At 45.6% G+C, this 17,622-nt stretch overlaps 1 protein-coding gene across 1 annotated transcript in view; it reads left to right on the forward strand.

The window, feature by feature from the left end:
* ZBTB40 (zinc finger and BTB domain containing 40) overlaps positions 1-17,622 on the forward strand; it is a 65,119-nt gene that overhangs the window by 43,208 nt on the left and 4,289 nt on the right. The window contains exons 6-15 of the mRNA XM_090268748.1: positions 2,728-2,920; positions 4,672-4,808; positions 5,227-5,428; positions 5,793-5,926; positions 7,512-7,680; positions 7,998-8,465; positions 9,245-9,451; positions 12,646-12,810; positions 15,422-15,636; positions 16,814-16,976. Coding sequence (XP_090124874.1) covers positions 2,728-2,920; positions 4,672-4,808; positions 5,227-5,428; positions 5,793-5,926; positions 7,512-7,680; positions 7,998-8,465; positions 9,245-9,451; positions 12,646-12,810; positions 15,422-15,636; positions 16,814-16,976 — 2,053 coding nt within the window. The remainder of the gene's footprint in view (positions 1-2,727; positions 2,921-4,671; positions 4,809-5,226; positions 5,429-5,792; positions 5,927-7,511; positions 7,681-7,997; positions 8,466-9,244; positions 9,452-12,645; positions 12,811-15,421; positions 15,637-16,813; positions 16,977-17,622) is intronic.

The following is a 17,622-nucleotide window of genomic DNA, read 5'->3' on the forward strand; positions in this document are numbered from 1 at the left end:
ATAACTGTATTTGTTGGTGTTATTGATTTCAACTTTGTGCTAAAAATATTTTTATATCTGGAAGGAAGGAATTAGGGACAGAGAACTTTTGTGGCATCAGTTCTTAAAACTGTGGGAAGTGGCTTAAATGTTCGGTGGAGGGGGGGGGGTGTTTAGAAACCACTGGTGTAATGGCCAAGCGCTGGATTAATAGTGGTGCTGGATTCTAGCTTTTCTTTTTCTCGGCAATCTTGTATTGCTGTTTTTTCATATAAAATGGGAATAATCTTTAATTTCAAAATTATATTTTTAAAAATTATATTTTAAAACTTTAACTCCTTTGAACTTCTTAGAGAAAGATAATACACAAAATAAGATTGAAGATTAAACCCCTGTTTTATCCTTAGATTTCAGATTAAGTGTAATTTCAGTCACTTTTAATTTCAGTTAAAGTAAGTTGCTTATAGATCTAGAGGCACCTAATTCCCTTAGTGATTTTATTCGATTACGCATTCAAGCCTTTTCTTTATTAGCGGGATTGAATGTGTCCTTTGAACCGTTTCATTATCTTGGTGAAACAGCATGTATAGGGAGAGCCCAGGCTGGGCCTATTCTCTGCAGCAAGGCAGCCGCACTGCCATCTTCTTCTGTCTCTTCCAGTTAACATGACAGAAAGGGCTGAACCAGAAGGACTTAAATGAGTTCTAAATCACACACACACACAGAAACACTTCTTAGGATTGCGGTTCCATCAGAGCCTCATTAAACTCCTCCTTCTCATGAAAGTGGAAGCAAAATGATAAAGCAGGAGTGTAGAGGTGAATGTCAGTTGAATAGCCACAGCGTTTGACACATGGAACATGCACTCAGGCCTTGTAGAACCTTTTCCGGTTATGGAATGATGCCAGTTATAGGCACTGTGGCCTTTATCTATACACATTTTGGATCCTGTAAGAAATGGTAAATAGGAATGATTTCAGGATTGGAAACATACAAAAATAGTACTTAGTATAGCCACCATTTACTCATTGCTTACTGTGTGCCAGGAAGTATGCTGAGGACCTTTTAAGCATATAAATTCTACCCTCATAGCAACTTTAAAGATAAAGAAATAGACACTTAAAAAGGTTAAGCAGCGCACCCAAAGACAGAGCTGTTATGGCCAGTGCCAGAACCCTGGCTTCTAAACAAAGCGCGTTCTCTTAACCACTGTGCATGCTGCTTCCCAAGAGTATCAATAACCACTGCCATTTACTCACGATCTCCTGTGTCCTAGGGGTTACGCTAGGCTCTACAAACAGCAGCTTCGTTTTATAGAGACCTCGTAACTGTGCAAGAGGTGGTATAGTTATCTTCTTTTGCAGATAAAGTAGTCAAGGCTCAACGAATTAAATATCTTGCCCAGGCTCATGTGGGCAGTAATTTTTGGAACTGGGATTCAAACTAGGCCTGTCTGGTTTTAAAACCCATCCCTACTCATAACAGTAGCTGCTGTGTCATTATGTATCAGGTTATTGCTTAGGAATGAAGAGATAGCACTGAAACCAGTGTGTTTTTAGATACAAGCTCTTAAGTTTTAAATTATGATTCATTTAGTAGAAATCTAATACATATTGGGCCTTAAAGAGAATGACTATGTTCTGTACTAACAAGGAATATGACGACTTGATTTATAATATATACATTCCTTTCATATATGTAATACAGATATTCATTTCATATATATATATAACCAATTTGGTTTTATAGCAAAATTTATTATTTTTAAATGGGAGTTAATTTGATAATAGCATCCTCTGGCATGCTGTCATGACTGATCTACTCAACTCTTTCTCCCAAGAGCCAGTACTTCCCCAAAGGAAAGCTCAAAGTTCAGTTACTATGAATCTGTAGCTTACATGTATTGAAATAATCCCCTGCATTATCAGTTCCATAAGAGCCAAGTTATGCATATTGAGTTGTAACCCATTAAGAAATAGTTCTATTCTAATAGGAAAATATCTGTAAAATAGCTGTCATGTTTTTGATTTTTCAACCTTTTGCTTGAGCCCCGTGCACCCTTGACTCAGAATACCCTTTAACCCAGCAAGGAGGAACAAAGGAGAGGAATTGTGGGGTGATGACTGGAGCTGATGCATGTGGCCATTGAGAATGGCAAGGATAGATAGTGAAGAATCCACAAGAAAAAGAATCCAGAAATGTACTTTAAATCTATTATTTTGGAGTGCACAGACTAATGTATAAATTATCTGGGTATTCAAATTGCTATACAAATAAAACAAAAAGAAGTAAAGTAATACAATTGCTTTGAAATCGCAACCTATAGTATATTGAACAGAAATTGAAAAACACTATAACTCTATTAATTAATTGCCAATCTCTTTCTCAATCTTTGTGTCTGAACAAATTCAATCTAAAGAATTAGGTTAGATGTAAGCTACTTACTCTGCCATAGGCCCGATGTAAGACTATTTTCACAAAGTACACACTCTTGGAGACAAAGAATATACACAGACCTGCAATTGAGAAAGATCGATTCTCATAGAGCTGTTTGTTTGGAGAATGTTTTGGATTTTTATTGAAACAGAATAAGGAAGAGACTATGAAAAAAGTAATGCTAGAGATGAGCAGTGGGAGGACGTGGAGACAGAGCATCTTGTAATGCCGTCTTGCTGGCTTTCCAGTGGTGTGTCAGATGCATTTGGAATTGCCAGTGACTGGTGTCTGGTTGACTGCTTGCCACCCCAGGTGATTCTGAATTGCTGTGAGGGCGGAACACCCAAGGAGACCATAGAAAATCTGTTGAACAGAATGTCTAAAGAGCGGACCCTGACTGCTGAGAGTTTGGTAAAACTCCTTCAGGCTGTGAAGATGACATTTCCGAACTTGGCCCTTCTGCTGGAGAATTTGCAGAAACTAGCCACTTTGCCGAGCACCACAGGTATTAGTTAATTGTTGGCTCTCTGGACCAGAACCTCTCCTACAGAAAATTGTAGCTTAAAACACCCTTTTAGTTCCATGCTGGGGAGAAGGATTATGTTAAGAAATGTCATTGCAAAACAGAAACCAGCTGCCACAAATCAGTGATTCTAATATTTCTGGAGTTAAGATCTGAAATCTGAGAATTACTCTTTTCTATTAAGCTCCCTCATGATGTACAAATGGTGCAGGGTTTGTTAAAGTGTGGCTTTCCCAGGACTGTCACATGTCACCCGTGAATGTCTAAGAAGCAGACGGGCTCACAACGCTCAAGATTTTGACACGTATTGACAAATGTGAGCAACAAAAACACAAATCTTGATTTCCCCATTCCCACTTGAGTGCTGTTTGGTTCCATTTAGTTTGGGGCAATGAGTCCCTGTTCTATTCCTTAGGAAAACAAACACCAACTCTAACCAGTTCTCCCCTATCTTAGAGCATTTGAAACTAGATGGCTTTCAGAAAAAGCATATTTGGAAGATGAGAGAACATTTTTCTAGCTTATAAAAGTAATATATACCTAGACAAACTTGAACGGTTTTTAAAATAAAGAAGAAAGCCTGAACCCTACTACTTGATTATATCAATATTCCCACATTGACATATTTTGTCTTTCATATTATTTGTACAATGTTGAGATACTATACCATATTTTATAATTTTTACCATTTAATAGTGTAACATAAATGTTCTCCCCCATTATAGAAACCTCCCCATAATCCTGTTTTTGAGGGCTATGTACGGCTATGTACTTCTCCATCATAAGGATGTTGGGGGTACCGTGTAGCATAATGATTAAGACAGTCAACACTACCTGGGTTTGCATCCTGACTCATTTCGTAGCTGTGTGACCCTGAGCAGGTGACTTAAGCTTTCTGAACCTCATTCTCTCCTCTTGTGAAATAAAGAGAGGTACCTGCAACATTCTTTTTTGTGGCTACTGTGAGATTATAGATGGGCACTTAGTAAATATTAGTTGTTGTTATCCTCATTATCATCATCACTGTCACCACAAGTTCTATGGTGACAAATACCTTGGTACATAGTTGTGTTTTTGTGGGTTTTTGTTTTGTTTTTGTTTTATTGTTGTGTTTTGTTTTGTTTTTTTTTTTTTGCTTGAAATCATTTCCTAAAGTTAGATGCCCAGAAGCAGAGTTATTGGACCAAAAAGGAGAATACATTTTTAAATATCTGCAAAGCTAAGGGAAGTGTCTGATGGTGTTGATTTTTCTTTACTTTCAAATAAAAGAGAGTATCTAGCAGATTGGCTCAAAGGGCATATAAACAGAAGAACAGTGGGTCGGCTTCCCTACCTCAGTCTTTACTCATGCCTGCCTGGACTTCGGACCAACACCTGGCTCCTTTACCTCAGCCTCGATGAAGAACGCCCCTGGAACCTGTCCATCTGAATCTCTTACAAGTGCAGCCTTCTGATTACCTCTCCACCCTGTTGAGCAATCGCTAACGTCTACCACCAGGCGCTGACTTTCAAAGGCCTAGTGGCCTTGTGACCCTGAAGCACCAAGTGATTAAGTGTAGATTATATGTGTATGAGGCCCCAAGCCAGGAGCTGAACTTGCTCTCCACAGGAGACGGAGTTCTGTCACGCTCTCTTTTCCGCTCTCATTTGTAACTCCCCTGGTCTTCTGTAGTAGGAGCCCTTAAGGAAGTCATGTTCCATCAAATGTTATTGTTTTGCTAATGTCCTTACAGACCAAGCGAGCCCTGAGGATTATGGGACTGAGCTGTTGAGACGGTACCACGAAAACCTCTCTGAGATTTTCACAGACAACCAGATATTACTAAAAATGATCCCGGACGTGAAGAGTTTAGCCCCTGGAGAAAGAGAGGTAAGAGAGGGAGCAGGGCAGGGAGTCAAATGAGAAAGTAGGGAAAAAAATGAATATATATATATATATATATATATTTTAAACATTTATATTTTATATAAATATACACACACAACCATGTTGAGAAATGCTAAGGAGTCCATAGAGGAGAAATAGAAGGTGATTCAGTTTCTGAGGCTGCTTGACAACTAGGTAGTTGTGATTTCTGCAATAATAAGGAAAGGCATTCAACAGGAGGAATGAAGAACTTTGTTATATATAAGAATCTCTCAGATTGAGAGAGGTGAAGGATACTGAGAAACTTCCCCAGGCCCCACGGAAGTACATTCCCTGGGACCCAGTGCTCAGATTTGCAGCCCTGTATCTGGGCCAGTGACAAGAAAGCCCCTCACATGTATGTTTGTGCTGCATCTTGAAGGTCATGGAGAAGCTTGTGAAACGTGACTCTGGTTCAGGTGGCTTCACTTCTTTGATGTCAGCAGTTCTCGAAAAGCAGGCTCTCTCTGCAACAGCCATTTGGCAACTGCTGCTGATGGTTCAGGAGTCAAAGACCTGCCCGTTGAACCCGCTCATGGAGGAAATCCGAAGGGAGCCTGGTGCCGATGCTTTCTTCCGGGCAGGTAGGTTCCTGACCCCGGTCATGCCTGTGTCCCCACTAGTAATCTTGTTGATCTTGTCCAAAAGTAGAACTCTCTTATGGTAATCTTCCACATCCCTACCATTAGAAGCAAGGACTAGTAATTTTGATCCAGGATGTAAACCTTTTTTAATAAAGCACGCAGAAAGTATTCTAAGCTTATATTAGTAATTATACTCTGAGTGCAGTGCCTTGTGCCGTTTTCCTTGCTCCCAGTCCCGGGTAGGAGACAGGCACAGTGGATTCTCATGATGAAGAGTTGAGTTGAGAAAAGGCGAAGAGAATTCCCAGAGCCAGAAATGGTGCTCATAGTTTTACTAATGAGTTTCTATCTTCCTTTCTTTCAGTGACCAACCCAGAAAGTGCAGCCTTAGAAGCCATCCTGAGGCATCACAGGCTGATCCTAGAGGCCATCCAACATGGGCTTGACCTCAAGGTCTTGAACTCAGAGGAAGAGCGCCTGGCGGAGACCGTGAAGAAGGTGTGGAGGGGATGAAAACACTGCTCCAGGGAGCTGGGCAGAGTTACCACCGGGGGCCGCCCCGTTCCTTGGGAGGAGCCGGCTTCTGTGGCGGGCCTGCTGTATGCCAAGCCCTCCACACTTGCCACGCATCTGCTCTTGTACCCTCTCAACTCAGTGCTAGATGATGTCATCCCCACTTTACAGACAAGGGAACTGAGGCCCCAAGAGTTCAGTAACTGTCTAGGAAGCTCCATTGATCAGAGATGAAGCCAGAATATAAACCCAGATTCATGTGACTCAAACCTAGATTTATTCCATTTGTCTGAACCTCAGTAAACTCAAAGGGAACCATAATACTGTTCTCTCACATGTTTTCAGAAGCAACTTGTTTTAGAGGAAGGAATGTAAAATGGTCTTATTACATGCTCCATTTTGGCTTCTAGAAAGAGCCAAGATAAACATAGCTAGAACAAAGCTTCTGCCCATATGGGGTAACAGATAGTGCCAACTCCTTTTCTGTAAGGCTTCTCACAGTGTGGCCAGCATCCCAGAAAAACCAGGTGGGGATTGGGGGAGAATTCATGGATGGCCAGTCTAGGATCATGTATGTATCTTGAGTGGGAAAGAAGTATAAAGGAACAAAAATTCAGTCTGTAGTGACTTTGATCCAAGTAGGCATGGGAGGTGTGCAGAAGGGCTGCTTTCTAACTGTTCACACCAGTAACAGCCGCACCTTAAGTCTGGCTCACAGGTGGGAAGAAGATGGCACCAGTTCTGTGGGCTTCAGAGGAAAGAGTCATCTGTTAGACTGTCTTCCAGCATGCCAGTACTTCAGAGACGGGGCTTCTGCAGCTGATCAGTTTTAGCCTCACTAATTAGTCTCATGCCTACCTCCAGGGACATCAGGTTTGTTTAGATAGACTTGAAAAGAGCAGAAATAAAATATCTTCCAAAATGAAAATTCCATTTGGCCATCTGTGGATGGTTTTCGCTTTATTTTCTCGGTGTACCGACTCTGCTGATAGCTCTAACATTCTGAAAGAGGACGGCTTTGAAATAATATTCTTGGCCTCTTTAAAGTCCCTTTCTTTAAAAAGCTGAGTTTCTTTATGAAAGAATATGATGTTTAAAAGGCTTCATCTAAGTATCTAAAAACGTGAAGCCACTGATCATGCAGAATTATTTCCAGACATTGAGACAATTATATATTGTGAAAAATTATTTTGATCTTCAAGGCAGAAACATCACCAACAAAATCCTACAGTTTTCCAAGCTTTTAATATTAAGATCTAGGAAAGTTCTTTGGGAGATTCCAGGTTGCCGAGAAGGCTTTTCTCATACAAAATGCTTAATGCTTCCTTACATGCACCTTCTTTGTATTTGCACACTTGTCTTCCCATGTGCCTCCTTTTTTATTTTGTTAATTTCCCTGTTCTTTGGAAAACAGGGTTCTCCACTACATTTATCACAAGTCATATAAACTTATTACAGGTGGGGCCGTGCCTTCCTGAAATTAGCTTTTATTATTATTTTTTAAGCTGAAAACCATGCAGAAAATCTGCTGATACTAACCACAAACCTTTGTCTCATGGTATTCATTTAGATTCTGAGCATCTCCTCTGAGACACCTGGCCCCGAAGCTTCCCTGAGAGCAGTGCTGAGCGGAGCCATGGAAAAGTCCATCTCAGCCGTTGAGATCTGTCAGCTCCTCTGCAGCATCCATAGAGCCTTCCCAGGCCTGCAGCCTGTCATGCAGGAGTTAGCACATGCCGGTGAGAAACAGGATTGGGGGGGCATCCTGTTGGGCCCCCAGGGTGTTTCCCTGTTGGGAAGAAGAGGCAGAAGTTTGTATGAGAGCTCATCCATAGCTACCTTATTTATTTATTTTATGTGCTTTCAATATTTAGAAAAGTCGTAGACATAGATGTAATGATACTCTTTGTGTTAATCAAGTAAAGATGACAGTGATATTGCTTCAGAGTTTTCTGAGGGTCTCAAGTAGTCTGCATTTTCCTCTAAGAAGAAAAGTTAGAAAGCAAAGTAAAAACTTAGACAACTACCAGAGCCATGAGATTTCTCTCCCATGCAGGTTTTCTAACTCAGGAAAATGGAGAGAAGGAAAAGTGGAAGGTGAGTAATAAATTTGACCTTGAAGCCAATGACAAAGCAGATGCACAGGCAGCTGAGCCAGTTGAAGAAGACTGCCAGTCTGGGAAACAGAACGATCAAGGAGAGACTAGTTCCTTGCCAGAACAGCAAGAAAAAGACACTTCTGGCTCTCCAGACTCTGCCAAGAAGAGCTTCATCTGTAAGGCCTGTGACAAAAGCTTCCATTTCTACTGCCGCCTAAAGGTGCATATGAAGCGCTGCCGGGCAGCCAAGAGCCAACAGGTGCAGTGTAAGGAGTGTAATGAGACCAAGGACTCTAAGAAAGAGCTGGAGAAACATCAGCTGGAGGCCCATGGCGTGGGCGGAGGGCCCGACGTCCCCAAGAAGAAGAAGAAGAGGCTTCCGGTGACGTGTGACCTCTGTGGGAGAGAATTTGCTCATGCCTCAGGTACATTCATGAATGCGAAGTAACCGAGGGCGATAATTCTGGATGCTGTGGTTTGGATTGCAGGGCTGCTTCTAGTTGTACACAGTAGGGGCCGTGGATGCGCTTAGAAATTAGAGCAGATTCCCACAGAGGCAGGGCAATGTTTTGAGAAGAGCATGAGCTTTGGGATTAGCTCTCTCAACTTTAGTTTCCCCAGCAATAGGCCCCCTGATGCCACCTACTTTTTTGTATTGTTATGATGATTTAAGATAATATAGCTAAAAACATAGTACAGTGCCTACAATAGAGTTAGTACTCAGTAAATCGTGGCTATTGTTATTCATAATGATAACCAGCTGTTTAACACCTGTCAGGCTCTGTGCATCACTTGTTCCTTGATAATAAACAAGAGTCACGGAAACCATGGGAGGCGTAGTCAAAATTGTTCTCCCTTGCCCTGGATGTTGGATAAAACTAATGAAACATAAGAGAGAGTTTTGTTTTACTCTCTCTGGGTGACTGGGTCCTATTTAAGAGAAAGAGAGAGAGAGAGAGGAAAGGTAAACCTAGGACCCTTCATGCCTGATTAAACCACGAGGGAGCCCAGGGCGACTTTGGGAGTGCTGGGTAGCGGCAGGTGGTCAGCATGTGCATGTGATGAGCAGCGTGGCCCTGGGAGGTCAAAGCAGGCTTGACCTGGCCCGAGGCAGTGCTGTTAGGATGCATGCTGGGGCTGGATGTGATGTAGCTCATGACACTGGTTATGAGTGTATCTCTGACCCCTGGCATGGCCTCCCTAGGCATGCAGTACCACAAACTGACCGAGCACTTTGATGAGAAGCCCTTCTCCTGTGAAGAGTGTGGGGCAAAGTTTGCAGCCAACTCTACCCTGAAGAACCACCTCCGCCTACACACTGGGGACCGGCCGTTCATGTGCAAGCACTGCCTCATGACCTTCACCCAGGCCTCTGCCCTAGCCTACCACACCAAGAAGAAGCACTCAGAAGGTAAGGCATGGAGAGTGTCCTCCTTTCTCCTGCATAGTGTAACTGTGCGAGCTGCCTAAAACCCCCCTCGGAATTAGGCATGCTATATATATCTCCAGTAGATTAAAAACAAAACAGAATGTGAAGTTTCTAGGCACAGAGAGGACTAGGAGCACATATGTGCACAGGCATGTAAAATACTTATGGTGAGAGTTTCTGAAGAGAGGCTGACTAGCATAGTATTATGACTTTACAGTTATAGAATGTGTATAAAGCCAGGAATTCCTGGGGCTTTAAGGTGGACTTCAAGCATGAGACAGACCTTGGTCGAGCACCTGCTATGGATCGGGCAGCGATAGATGCTGAGTGACTAAGCTGGGTCCTGTGCTCACAGAGCAGGTGGCGTCGAGTGTGTCTAGTGTAGAGATGTTGGCATGCAGAGCCAGCAGCGGCCTGATGTGCAGCAATACCAGGAAGGAGGCAGGAGGGGTTTTGGTCCATTTGGAAGGCAGGAGCCTTCTCCGAGGATTCTGTGTATAGTTTGGAGCATTTATGTGTAAGTAATAAAGCTGCCTTCATCTCACCTGGGTGGTTGTTAAAGCTGCCCAACTGCTCTCCTTCTCTCACCCTTTCCCTGGACAGTGTTCTCAGTACGCAGGCCCGAGGGATCCTTCTGAAGCTAAACCATGTCCTGTCACTGCTCTGCTCAAAGCTCTGCAAAGGCTTTTCATGTCACCTCTTCCTGATACCTTGTGTACAATCTCAGTGACCCAGCCCCAGTTCCCCTGCATTGTCTTTCTCCATAGTGCTTAATCATTGGATATATTATCTACTTTATTAATGTGTTTATAGTTAGTCTCCCCTGTTAGGATGAAAGCTTTGTGAGGGTAGAACTGTTAGTCTTTTTTTTTTTTTTTTAATTACCGTACCTGTGGAACTCAGAATAGTCCTTAGCAATAGTAGGTCCTCAATAAATATTTACTGAATAAATAACTTTCTTGAGCCCTATTGCAGGCACTGGGGGTAGTGTAGCTATATGCACCCTGCTGTCATGGAGCTGACATCCCAATGGGTAAAGCAGACCATAAATAAACATATAATATAAATTCAGGTAGTGGTTATTGATATAAAGAAAAATAAGGCAGGGTAACCAGCAAGATGATGACAGGGTTGGGGTGGGACACTATTTGTGTCATCAGAAAAGGCTTCTGAGAGCTGAGATTTAAGTAGAAACCTGAATGAAGTGAGAGATGGAACCAGTGGAAGCTCTAGGAGAAAAGCATCCCAAGTGGGAGTGAGCGGGAGCACTTTGAGAGGCCAGAGAAACTAGAAGGGGCTAAAGCAGAGTAAAGGAGTGACCACTGAGAGATGAGTTCAGAGAGATCACCAAAGGCCAGATCTTGCAGGGTCTTATAAGCCAAGGTGAGGACTTTAGTTTGATGCAAACTGTGTATCACAAGCAGTGACTTAAAACAACACTTTGGAGGTAAAAAGTCCAAAATGGTCTTAACAAGGCTAAACTTCTGGCAGTGTGTTCCTTCTGGAGGCTCTGGGGAGAATTCATTCCCTGCCTTTCCCAGCCCATAAAGGTTGCCCACTTTCCTTGGCCCATGGCCGCATCACTCCAGCCTCTGCTTCTGCCATCATGCCTCCTCCTTTGACTCTTGTTCCTCCCTCCTACCAGGACCCTGTGATTACATTGGGCCTGCTTGTACAATCCAAGGCAGTCTTCCTGTCTCAAGGTCCTTAATTTTTACCTCTACAGTCTCATTTGCCGTGTAAGGTAACAATATTCCCAGGTTGTCAGGGTTGGGATATGGACATCTTTGGGGCATTAGTCTTTCTACCACAGGAAGCCGGTAGGAAACTTTTGAGCCAAGGAATGATAGGACCTGATTTGCAGTTTTTTAAAGGTAATGCTGGACAGTAAACTGTAATAGGGCAAACAGTAGAGTATTAGGAGGCAGGCGACATTGCCACAGTCCAGTACAGAAGTTTCAGAGTTGTCAGCTAGAGTTGTGTTGGGAGCAGAGAGGTATAAAAAGTTCAAGTTTGGGGTGTATTGTTAAAAGTGGAAGTAATAGGACTAATGATGGACTGGATGAGGAGTGTGAGGGAAGGAGAGGAACTTCCGGCATGAGCCACTGAGTGACTGATGCTGCCATTTACTGAAGTGGGGAAATTGGAGTGTTGGGGTGGATAGACAATCAGGAGTGTTGTTTTGGATATCATGAATTTGAGATGTGTATTAGACTTCCAAATAGAGATGGAAAGTAATAAGCAATTGGATATAGAAGTCTGGAGTTCTGGGGAAAGCTGGGAGCTGGGGATAGAAACGTGGGAGCTATCAGTGTACAGATGGGATCCGAGGCTCTGAGGTAATATCGTCTAGAGGTAAGGATAAAGAAGAGGGCTGAGTCTGAGGTTCTGCAATAACTTGAACTCTTGGCTTCAGAAGCCCTTTTTTTTGTAACAGAATCTTATTTTAAAGCCCACTATGTAAAAATGAAAATGAAGTTGATTGCTGTAGTTGAAGTAGGCCCTGGGATTTGGGAGGGTCTAGACCCTCACCTCACCAATTTCTCTTATTAGCCCAAAAGGGTGGTTGAAGGTACTGTTGGTCTAGCATTTTTCACAAATGCTAATTATCCAGAGTTGCTCTTTACCTGTATTTGCTAACAGTCTTTGACAGTCAGGTCATTATATATAGTCTTATCATTGTGAATGAGAAACTAGATTAGCCAGGTGACTTATAATAACTATAGCAAGTCATTGGGAGGAGGCTTTGACTCTTCTCTGAATCCATGCCTTTCATCTTTATGTGCTGTTGCATTTTTGTATGGGTATGTTTCAAGGAACCAGGCTCGGGTGTTTCTGGGCCCAAGGGTATATATATCTGTTTCCTGGGAGTGGAATGAGCTCTTTCATCCTTGTGATGGCCTGGTTAAAAGATGGATGATCTTGTGTGATAAGAACTCTGTCCTTATCTCTCAGAGCAAGGGGACCACACTGACCCCTGTTTAAGCAGCTGTATTTGTGAGGTACCATCCAGTAGGGTGGCTCAGACCTCTCACCCAGGGTACTGCCAATTGCCTGATGATGTACTGTCATCTCGCAGATCGTATTTCCCTGATATATGCCTTAGAATGTGATTTTCTTTTAGGAATGCCATAAAGGTTTAGTGCTGGCTCTAATACCTTCATGTATATTTCCAGGAAAAATGTACGCATGTCAGTACTGTGATGCTGTGTTTGCCCAGTCCATCGAGCTGTCCCGCCACGTGAGGACCCACACTGGGGACAAGCCGTATGTCTGCAGGGACTGTGGCAAGGGTTTCCGGCAAGCCAATGGCCTCTCCATCCACCTGCACACCTTTCACAGTACGTACTGAGGCTGTAGCTGGTGGGCATTCAGCCCAGGCCTGGCCCTGAGAAGATGTGTAACAATCATAATAGAACGGTCACTCTGCCAGAGCTGGGCTGCACTCGGGACCTCCCCCTCCCCTGCTCTCCTGCGAAACCCAGACTCCCTCATTTCCGTTTCGACAGGAACCCCATTTTAACATGTCATTGTGTGATGCCTGTTCCTCTGTGCGGGCTGTTTTCTTGTCTTCCTTTTTGGCCCACCTGGGCCTGTTGGCTGACAGAGGCAAGTGTTACGTGTGAAGGGAAGAACCTCTGTAGCAGACAGGCTTGCAGGGCACCGGGATGTTTGGGATATTCTCATTAGTCCACTGAGCATCTGTGTGCGACCCCCAGCCTCCTTCCCCGCTTTCATCTTACAGTCATACCTGCCTTTCCCCAGAGGAGCCGCCCGGACGCTGAGTGCATGTATGCCATCAAAAGGGGTCCCTGGCCGCGCGTCCTTAAAAGCCTTCTGCCATCATTCTTTCAAATGCCGCTGTACTCACTCAGTGGGTGGGGTCTGTCCCTATCTTTCTCCCCTTCTGCTAGAACTGATACAGACAAAAGCATACTTGTGCTGAATGCACGCACAGAAAAGGAGAGGGGCTGTGATTCCTGTTAGAGCATCAGGAAGTGGCCGCGTGGCGCTGGGCAACCACACCGCATGGCACTGCTGTCGCTGCAGTGGGCGGGTCATCCGCCCAGCTCAGCAGGTGGTGAAGAGCGTGGCCCCTGAAGTCACACAGGCCTGGACTTGAATCCGCACTCTGCCATTTACTTCCCTGAGACCTTAAACAAGTTCTTTACCTCTCTCAGTCTCTCGGGCCCCTTCTGCAAACTGAAGAGAACAGCAGCACTAGCACCTTGAATTGTTGTAATGAAGGGAGCCACCACGCGTAAAGTGTGAAGCTCCAGTCCTAACAAACAAAAATGCTCAGGAAATGCCAGAAAGTATTATTGGTGACAAGAGCAGCCCTCTTAGGTGCCACTTGTCACCATCAAAGCCCATCCTTTTGTGGGCCATGCCCCTGGCATACCTGTCTTCCCTTCTCCCATCCCTGCCCTTGTCCCCCACACACCAGTTTCTAGCTGCCCACAAACGCAGCGCCTCACAGGCCTATGCTTTATGTCAGCACAGTCCAGTCTGTCATCAGCCAGCCAGTAAGGACTTTGCCAGAGCTCCTGTGTGCCCAGTCTACGTCTGGACACCGGGCAATGCAGGAGGAATACAAAGCACACCCCTGCCCCCGCCCCCGCCCCACAAAGAATTTACAAGACTGTCCAAAATCCCCAGCTTCAGTGGACTTCCAGATGAGGGAAATTGGTTTGGGTCCAGTGGCACAATTTTGATGTCCTCTCAACCTCTTTAAGTGACATTCTGCTTTAGTCTCCTTTTCCCAGTAGCATTACAGGGGACTCAGGAAAGGGGGGGGGGGGGGCCACTATCTGTTTTCATCATAGAGAGGACCCGAAATAGTCTACTGGGCCTTAGAGGCTACCACGGGCAGCAGGCCAAGCATCTAGGTCCCACTCTTGTTCTTGACCTGTTTCGTGGGACCACGTCATTGCTTATGGAGACCTGCTTCAAAGCGTCTTAGAAGACCGTGTAAATCCGAGATTTCAGGAGCTCATGTCCACAGGGAAACTGGTTAATGGTCCTGGGTGCAGCTGCATGCCGGAATTTCTGAATTAATCTGAACCGGTGCGCACAGAAGATTGGCTTGTGGGCTGCACCTGTCTTGTGGGCAAAGGATTTTATTATTAAAACATTTCACTTTCTCTTGTTTACAGAGAAAGACGGAAGTTCCCTGCCATAGGGATGGCAAATGCATTCTTCTTCCTGCTAATTCTTATTTCTGAGATCCCATTGAAGGGTTGGCATGTTCAATTAAGCATGCAGCTCAGAGCATGGCCTTGGGAGTGAAAGCTGGGATTGTTACCTGCTTCAGCCGTCTCCTACTTGTGCCACTGGGCACCTCTCTCTAAGCCTTGACTTTCCTCATCCATAAAGTAGGACTAATACTAGAACCTGCCACAGGGTTACTGGAAGGATTGAATGGGTTAATATACCAAGGCACTGAGAGCGTGCCTTTCACGTGGCACTCGTTAAACATCACCTGTGAGAGTGTTTTTATTAAGTCTAAAGTGGGGAGCAAGGGAGCATTCCTCTTGTCGTTTGTATGACTGGCAACCGAGGAAGCAACGATGCTCTGGGGAGTATGTTGGAAATCTCTGTAGGGAATTAGAAAACAGAGAGGCCCCCTGCAAGCAGGGGAAGAGCAAGAGCGATCCACCCTACAAAGCAGTGAAATGGAATTTAAGCTGTAGCTATAAAACGAGGAGTGGAGGTGACTGCTGGATGCTACACAGGTGGCTGATCCGGAAGCCTCAGCGGAGCCCGACCCCCCGTGATGAAGATAGGGGGCAGTCAGGGGACTGCTGGATGGGCTTCCGGTCCTTGGGGCCTGTGACCTTGCATAACCTCTAAACAGAGTGCTGTATCAGGAGCTGTGCACAGCCACCCACATGTCACTGACACCTACCTGTGCTGTTTTTTTCTCTCCGCCCCTTCCTCTCATGGAACCAGACATAGAAGATCCCTATGACTGCAAGAAGTGCAGGATGAGCTTCCCCACTCTGCAGGATCACCGCAAGCACATCCACGAGGTGCACTCCAAAGAGTACCACCCCTGCCCTACGTGCGGGAAGATCTTCAGCGCCCCTTCCATGCTGGAGCGGCACATGGTGACCCACGTTGGGGGGAAGCCCTTCAGCTGCGGGATCTGTAACAAGGCCTACCAGGTGACCTCAGGTTCCCCTGGGAGCTCTTCCCCTGTCCCTGGACGACTCTCCCTTTGGTCCTCCTTGATTCCCATTTTGTGGCTTGGGGAGCACATCTTGTCTGCAGAGATGATGATTTGGCTGGTTCTCATGAAGATACAGCTTGTAATAATTCAGATTCTCTAAGGTGGACTGGTCAGAGCAATGCAGTGGGGGAGCTCTAATTGGAGCAGTTCTCACACCTCTGAAATGAAAGCTGCTTCCCCCCTGGGGTCCTCACGTTCTTCAGAACCTATTGACCCCGTGTGCCCAGGGACGTGAGAATGACAGTCAGGTGTGTTACACTGCCTAGAATTCTCTTGTTTAGCACAATTTTTTTTTTAACTCCCCAGGAAGGGCTCTGCTTTTTTACCTTAGAATTTGGTATGTAATTTAAGTGAAACCCCATATAGAACTTAAAAGAAACCCCATCTATGAGAAACTCTAAGACCACAGAGAAAAGACTGGCCCTCACTGGCTTCTGTAAGATTTGGGTTAGAGAGAGAATCACAGCAGCTAATTTCATCACAACAAGGATTGAGAGTTAACTTTGTACCAAGCCCTGTGCTGTGACATTTCAGTTACAGAGCTGAGTAAGATCTGGGCTTGGTCTCTAGGAAACCATGGAATTGTAGGGAGAGTGTCCCACACTGCTCTGAGCCCAGGAAGGAGGGGGACGCTCGTCTGTGGAGTAGGGACAGTGTGCGCCCGCTCCAGTGGGTTTCTGTGCTGCCCCCGGGGCCCCTGGGACGTGGTGAGACACTGACTGCTCAGTGGCAGTGAAGAACAGAGGCCCGCAGTTGAATCCTGCTCCTGCTGTTTACTAATCATGTGACCCTGGGCAAGTCATTTACCCCTCTGTGCCACAACCACTGTCTCCCTGGAAAGATTCCAGCCCCTCCCCACCAGGCTTATTGTGAGCAGTGAGTTTCTCTGCTGAGCCCTGTCCCATAATGGCCTCTCGGGAAATAGCCAGGTGCCTCGTTCCCACAAACACCGGCCTCTGTCATGTCAGCACTCAGTGTGGTAGGTAAGAATGTGTGTGATTCTGGATCCATGAGCTTACCTGAGGACGTTTTTCTCTCTTGCATGAAGGTTTTATGAGCTCTCCAGCTTGCTGGAACATTCTAAAACCTAACACTGGCCCAATTCCTTGCAGCAATTGTCTGGTTTGTGGTACCACAATCGGACCCACCACCCTGATGTGTTTGCTGCTCAGAACCATCGATCTTCTAAGTTCTCGTCACTCCAGTGCAGCTCGTGTGACAAAACCTTTTCCAACACCATTGAGCACAAGAAGCACATCAAAACAGAACACGCAGGTGAGCGGGGAGCCAGAGATGGGGTGGGAGCCAGTGCGCAGCACAGCTCGGCGACTCGGCATCCTGGGTTCCGCCCCAGAGTCCCGGCCTGCAGTGCTGAAGTGCGGTGTGCTGCGGTAGTGACCTTGGTTCTGCCCCGGCACGCCTGAAGGGGCCTCCCTGGCCCACCAGTAACAGCAGCTTGGGTGGCAGTGGTTCTCAAACCCAGAGACCTATGGCAGTGCAGGCTCTGCTGGCCCCTGAGTGCCGATCGGTCAGAGCAGACTGGGAGGGGGCAGCTTTGGTGGCAGACAGGTCTGGGTGGGAATCCTGGCTGCAGCACTGATCAGCTGCATGACCTTGGCTAATGCCTTCTCTTCTCTGAGCCTGTGTTTTTCTCTTCAGAGTGGCTGTTGTGAATCCCTGCCTTGCAGGTACATTTGGGGATAATCACTGCAGCCAGCAGTTATGAAGCATTTCCTGAATGCAAGGCCCTCTACCTGGGTCTCGTCATGTACTCCTCACAGCCGCCTCATCTGCGTCCAGGCAGCCTGGACCCAGACCTGGAGTCCCTACCACCAGCGAGCACCAAGGCATCATAGGTGTAGGGACCCTGGCACTGGGTAGATGCTTGCTCGGGGTCAGCTGTCACCCCCGCCCAGCCCTG

This window comes from Furipterus horrens, unplaced genomic scaffold (assembly GCF_987537825.1).
Source record: "Furipterus horrens unplaced genomic scaffold, mFurHor1.1.pri manual_scaffold_3, whole genome shotgun sequence".
Classification (NCBI taxonomy): Eukaryota; Metazoa; Chordata; class Mammalia; order Chiroptera; family Furipteridae; genus Furipterus; species Furipterus horrens.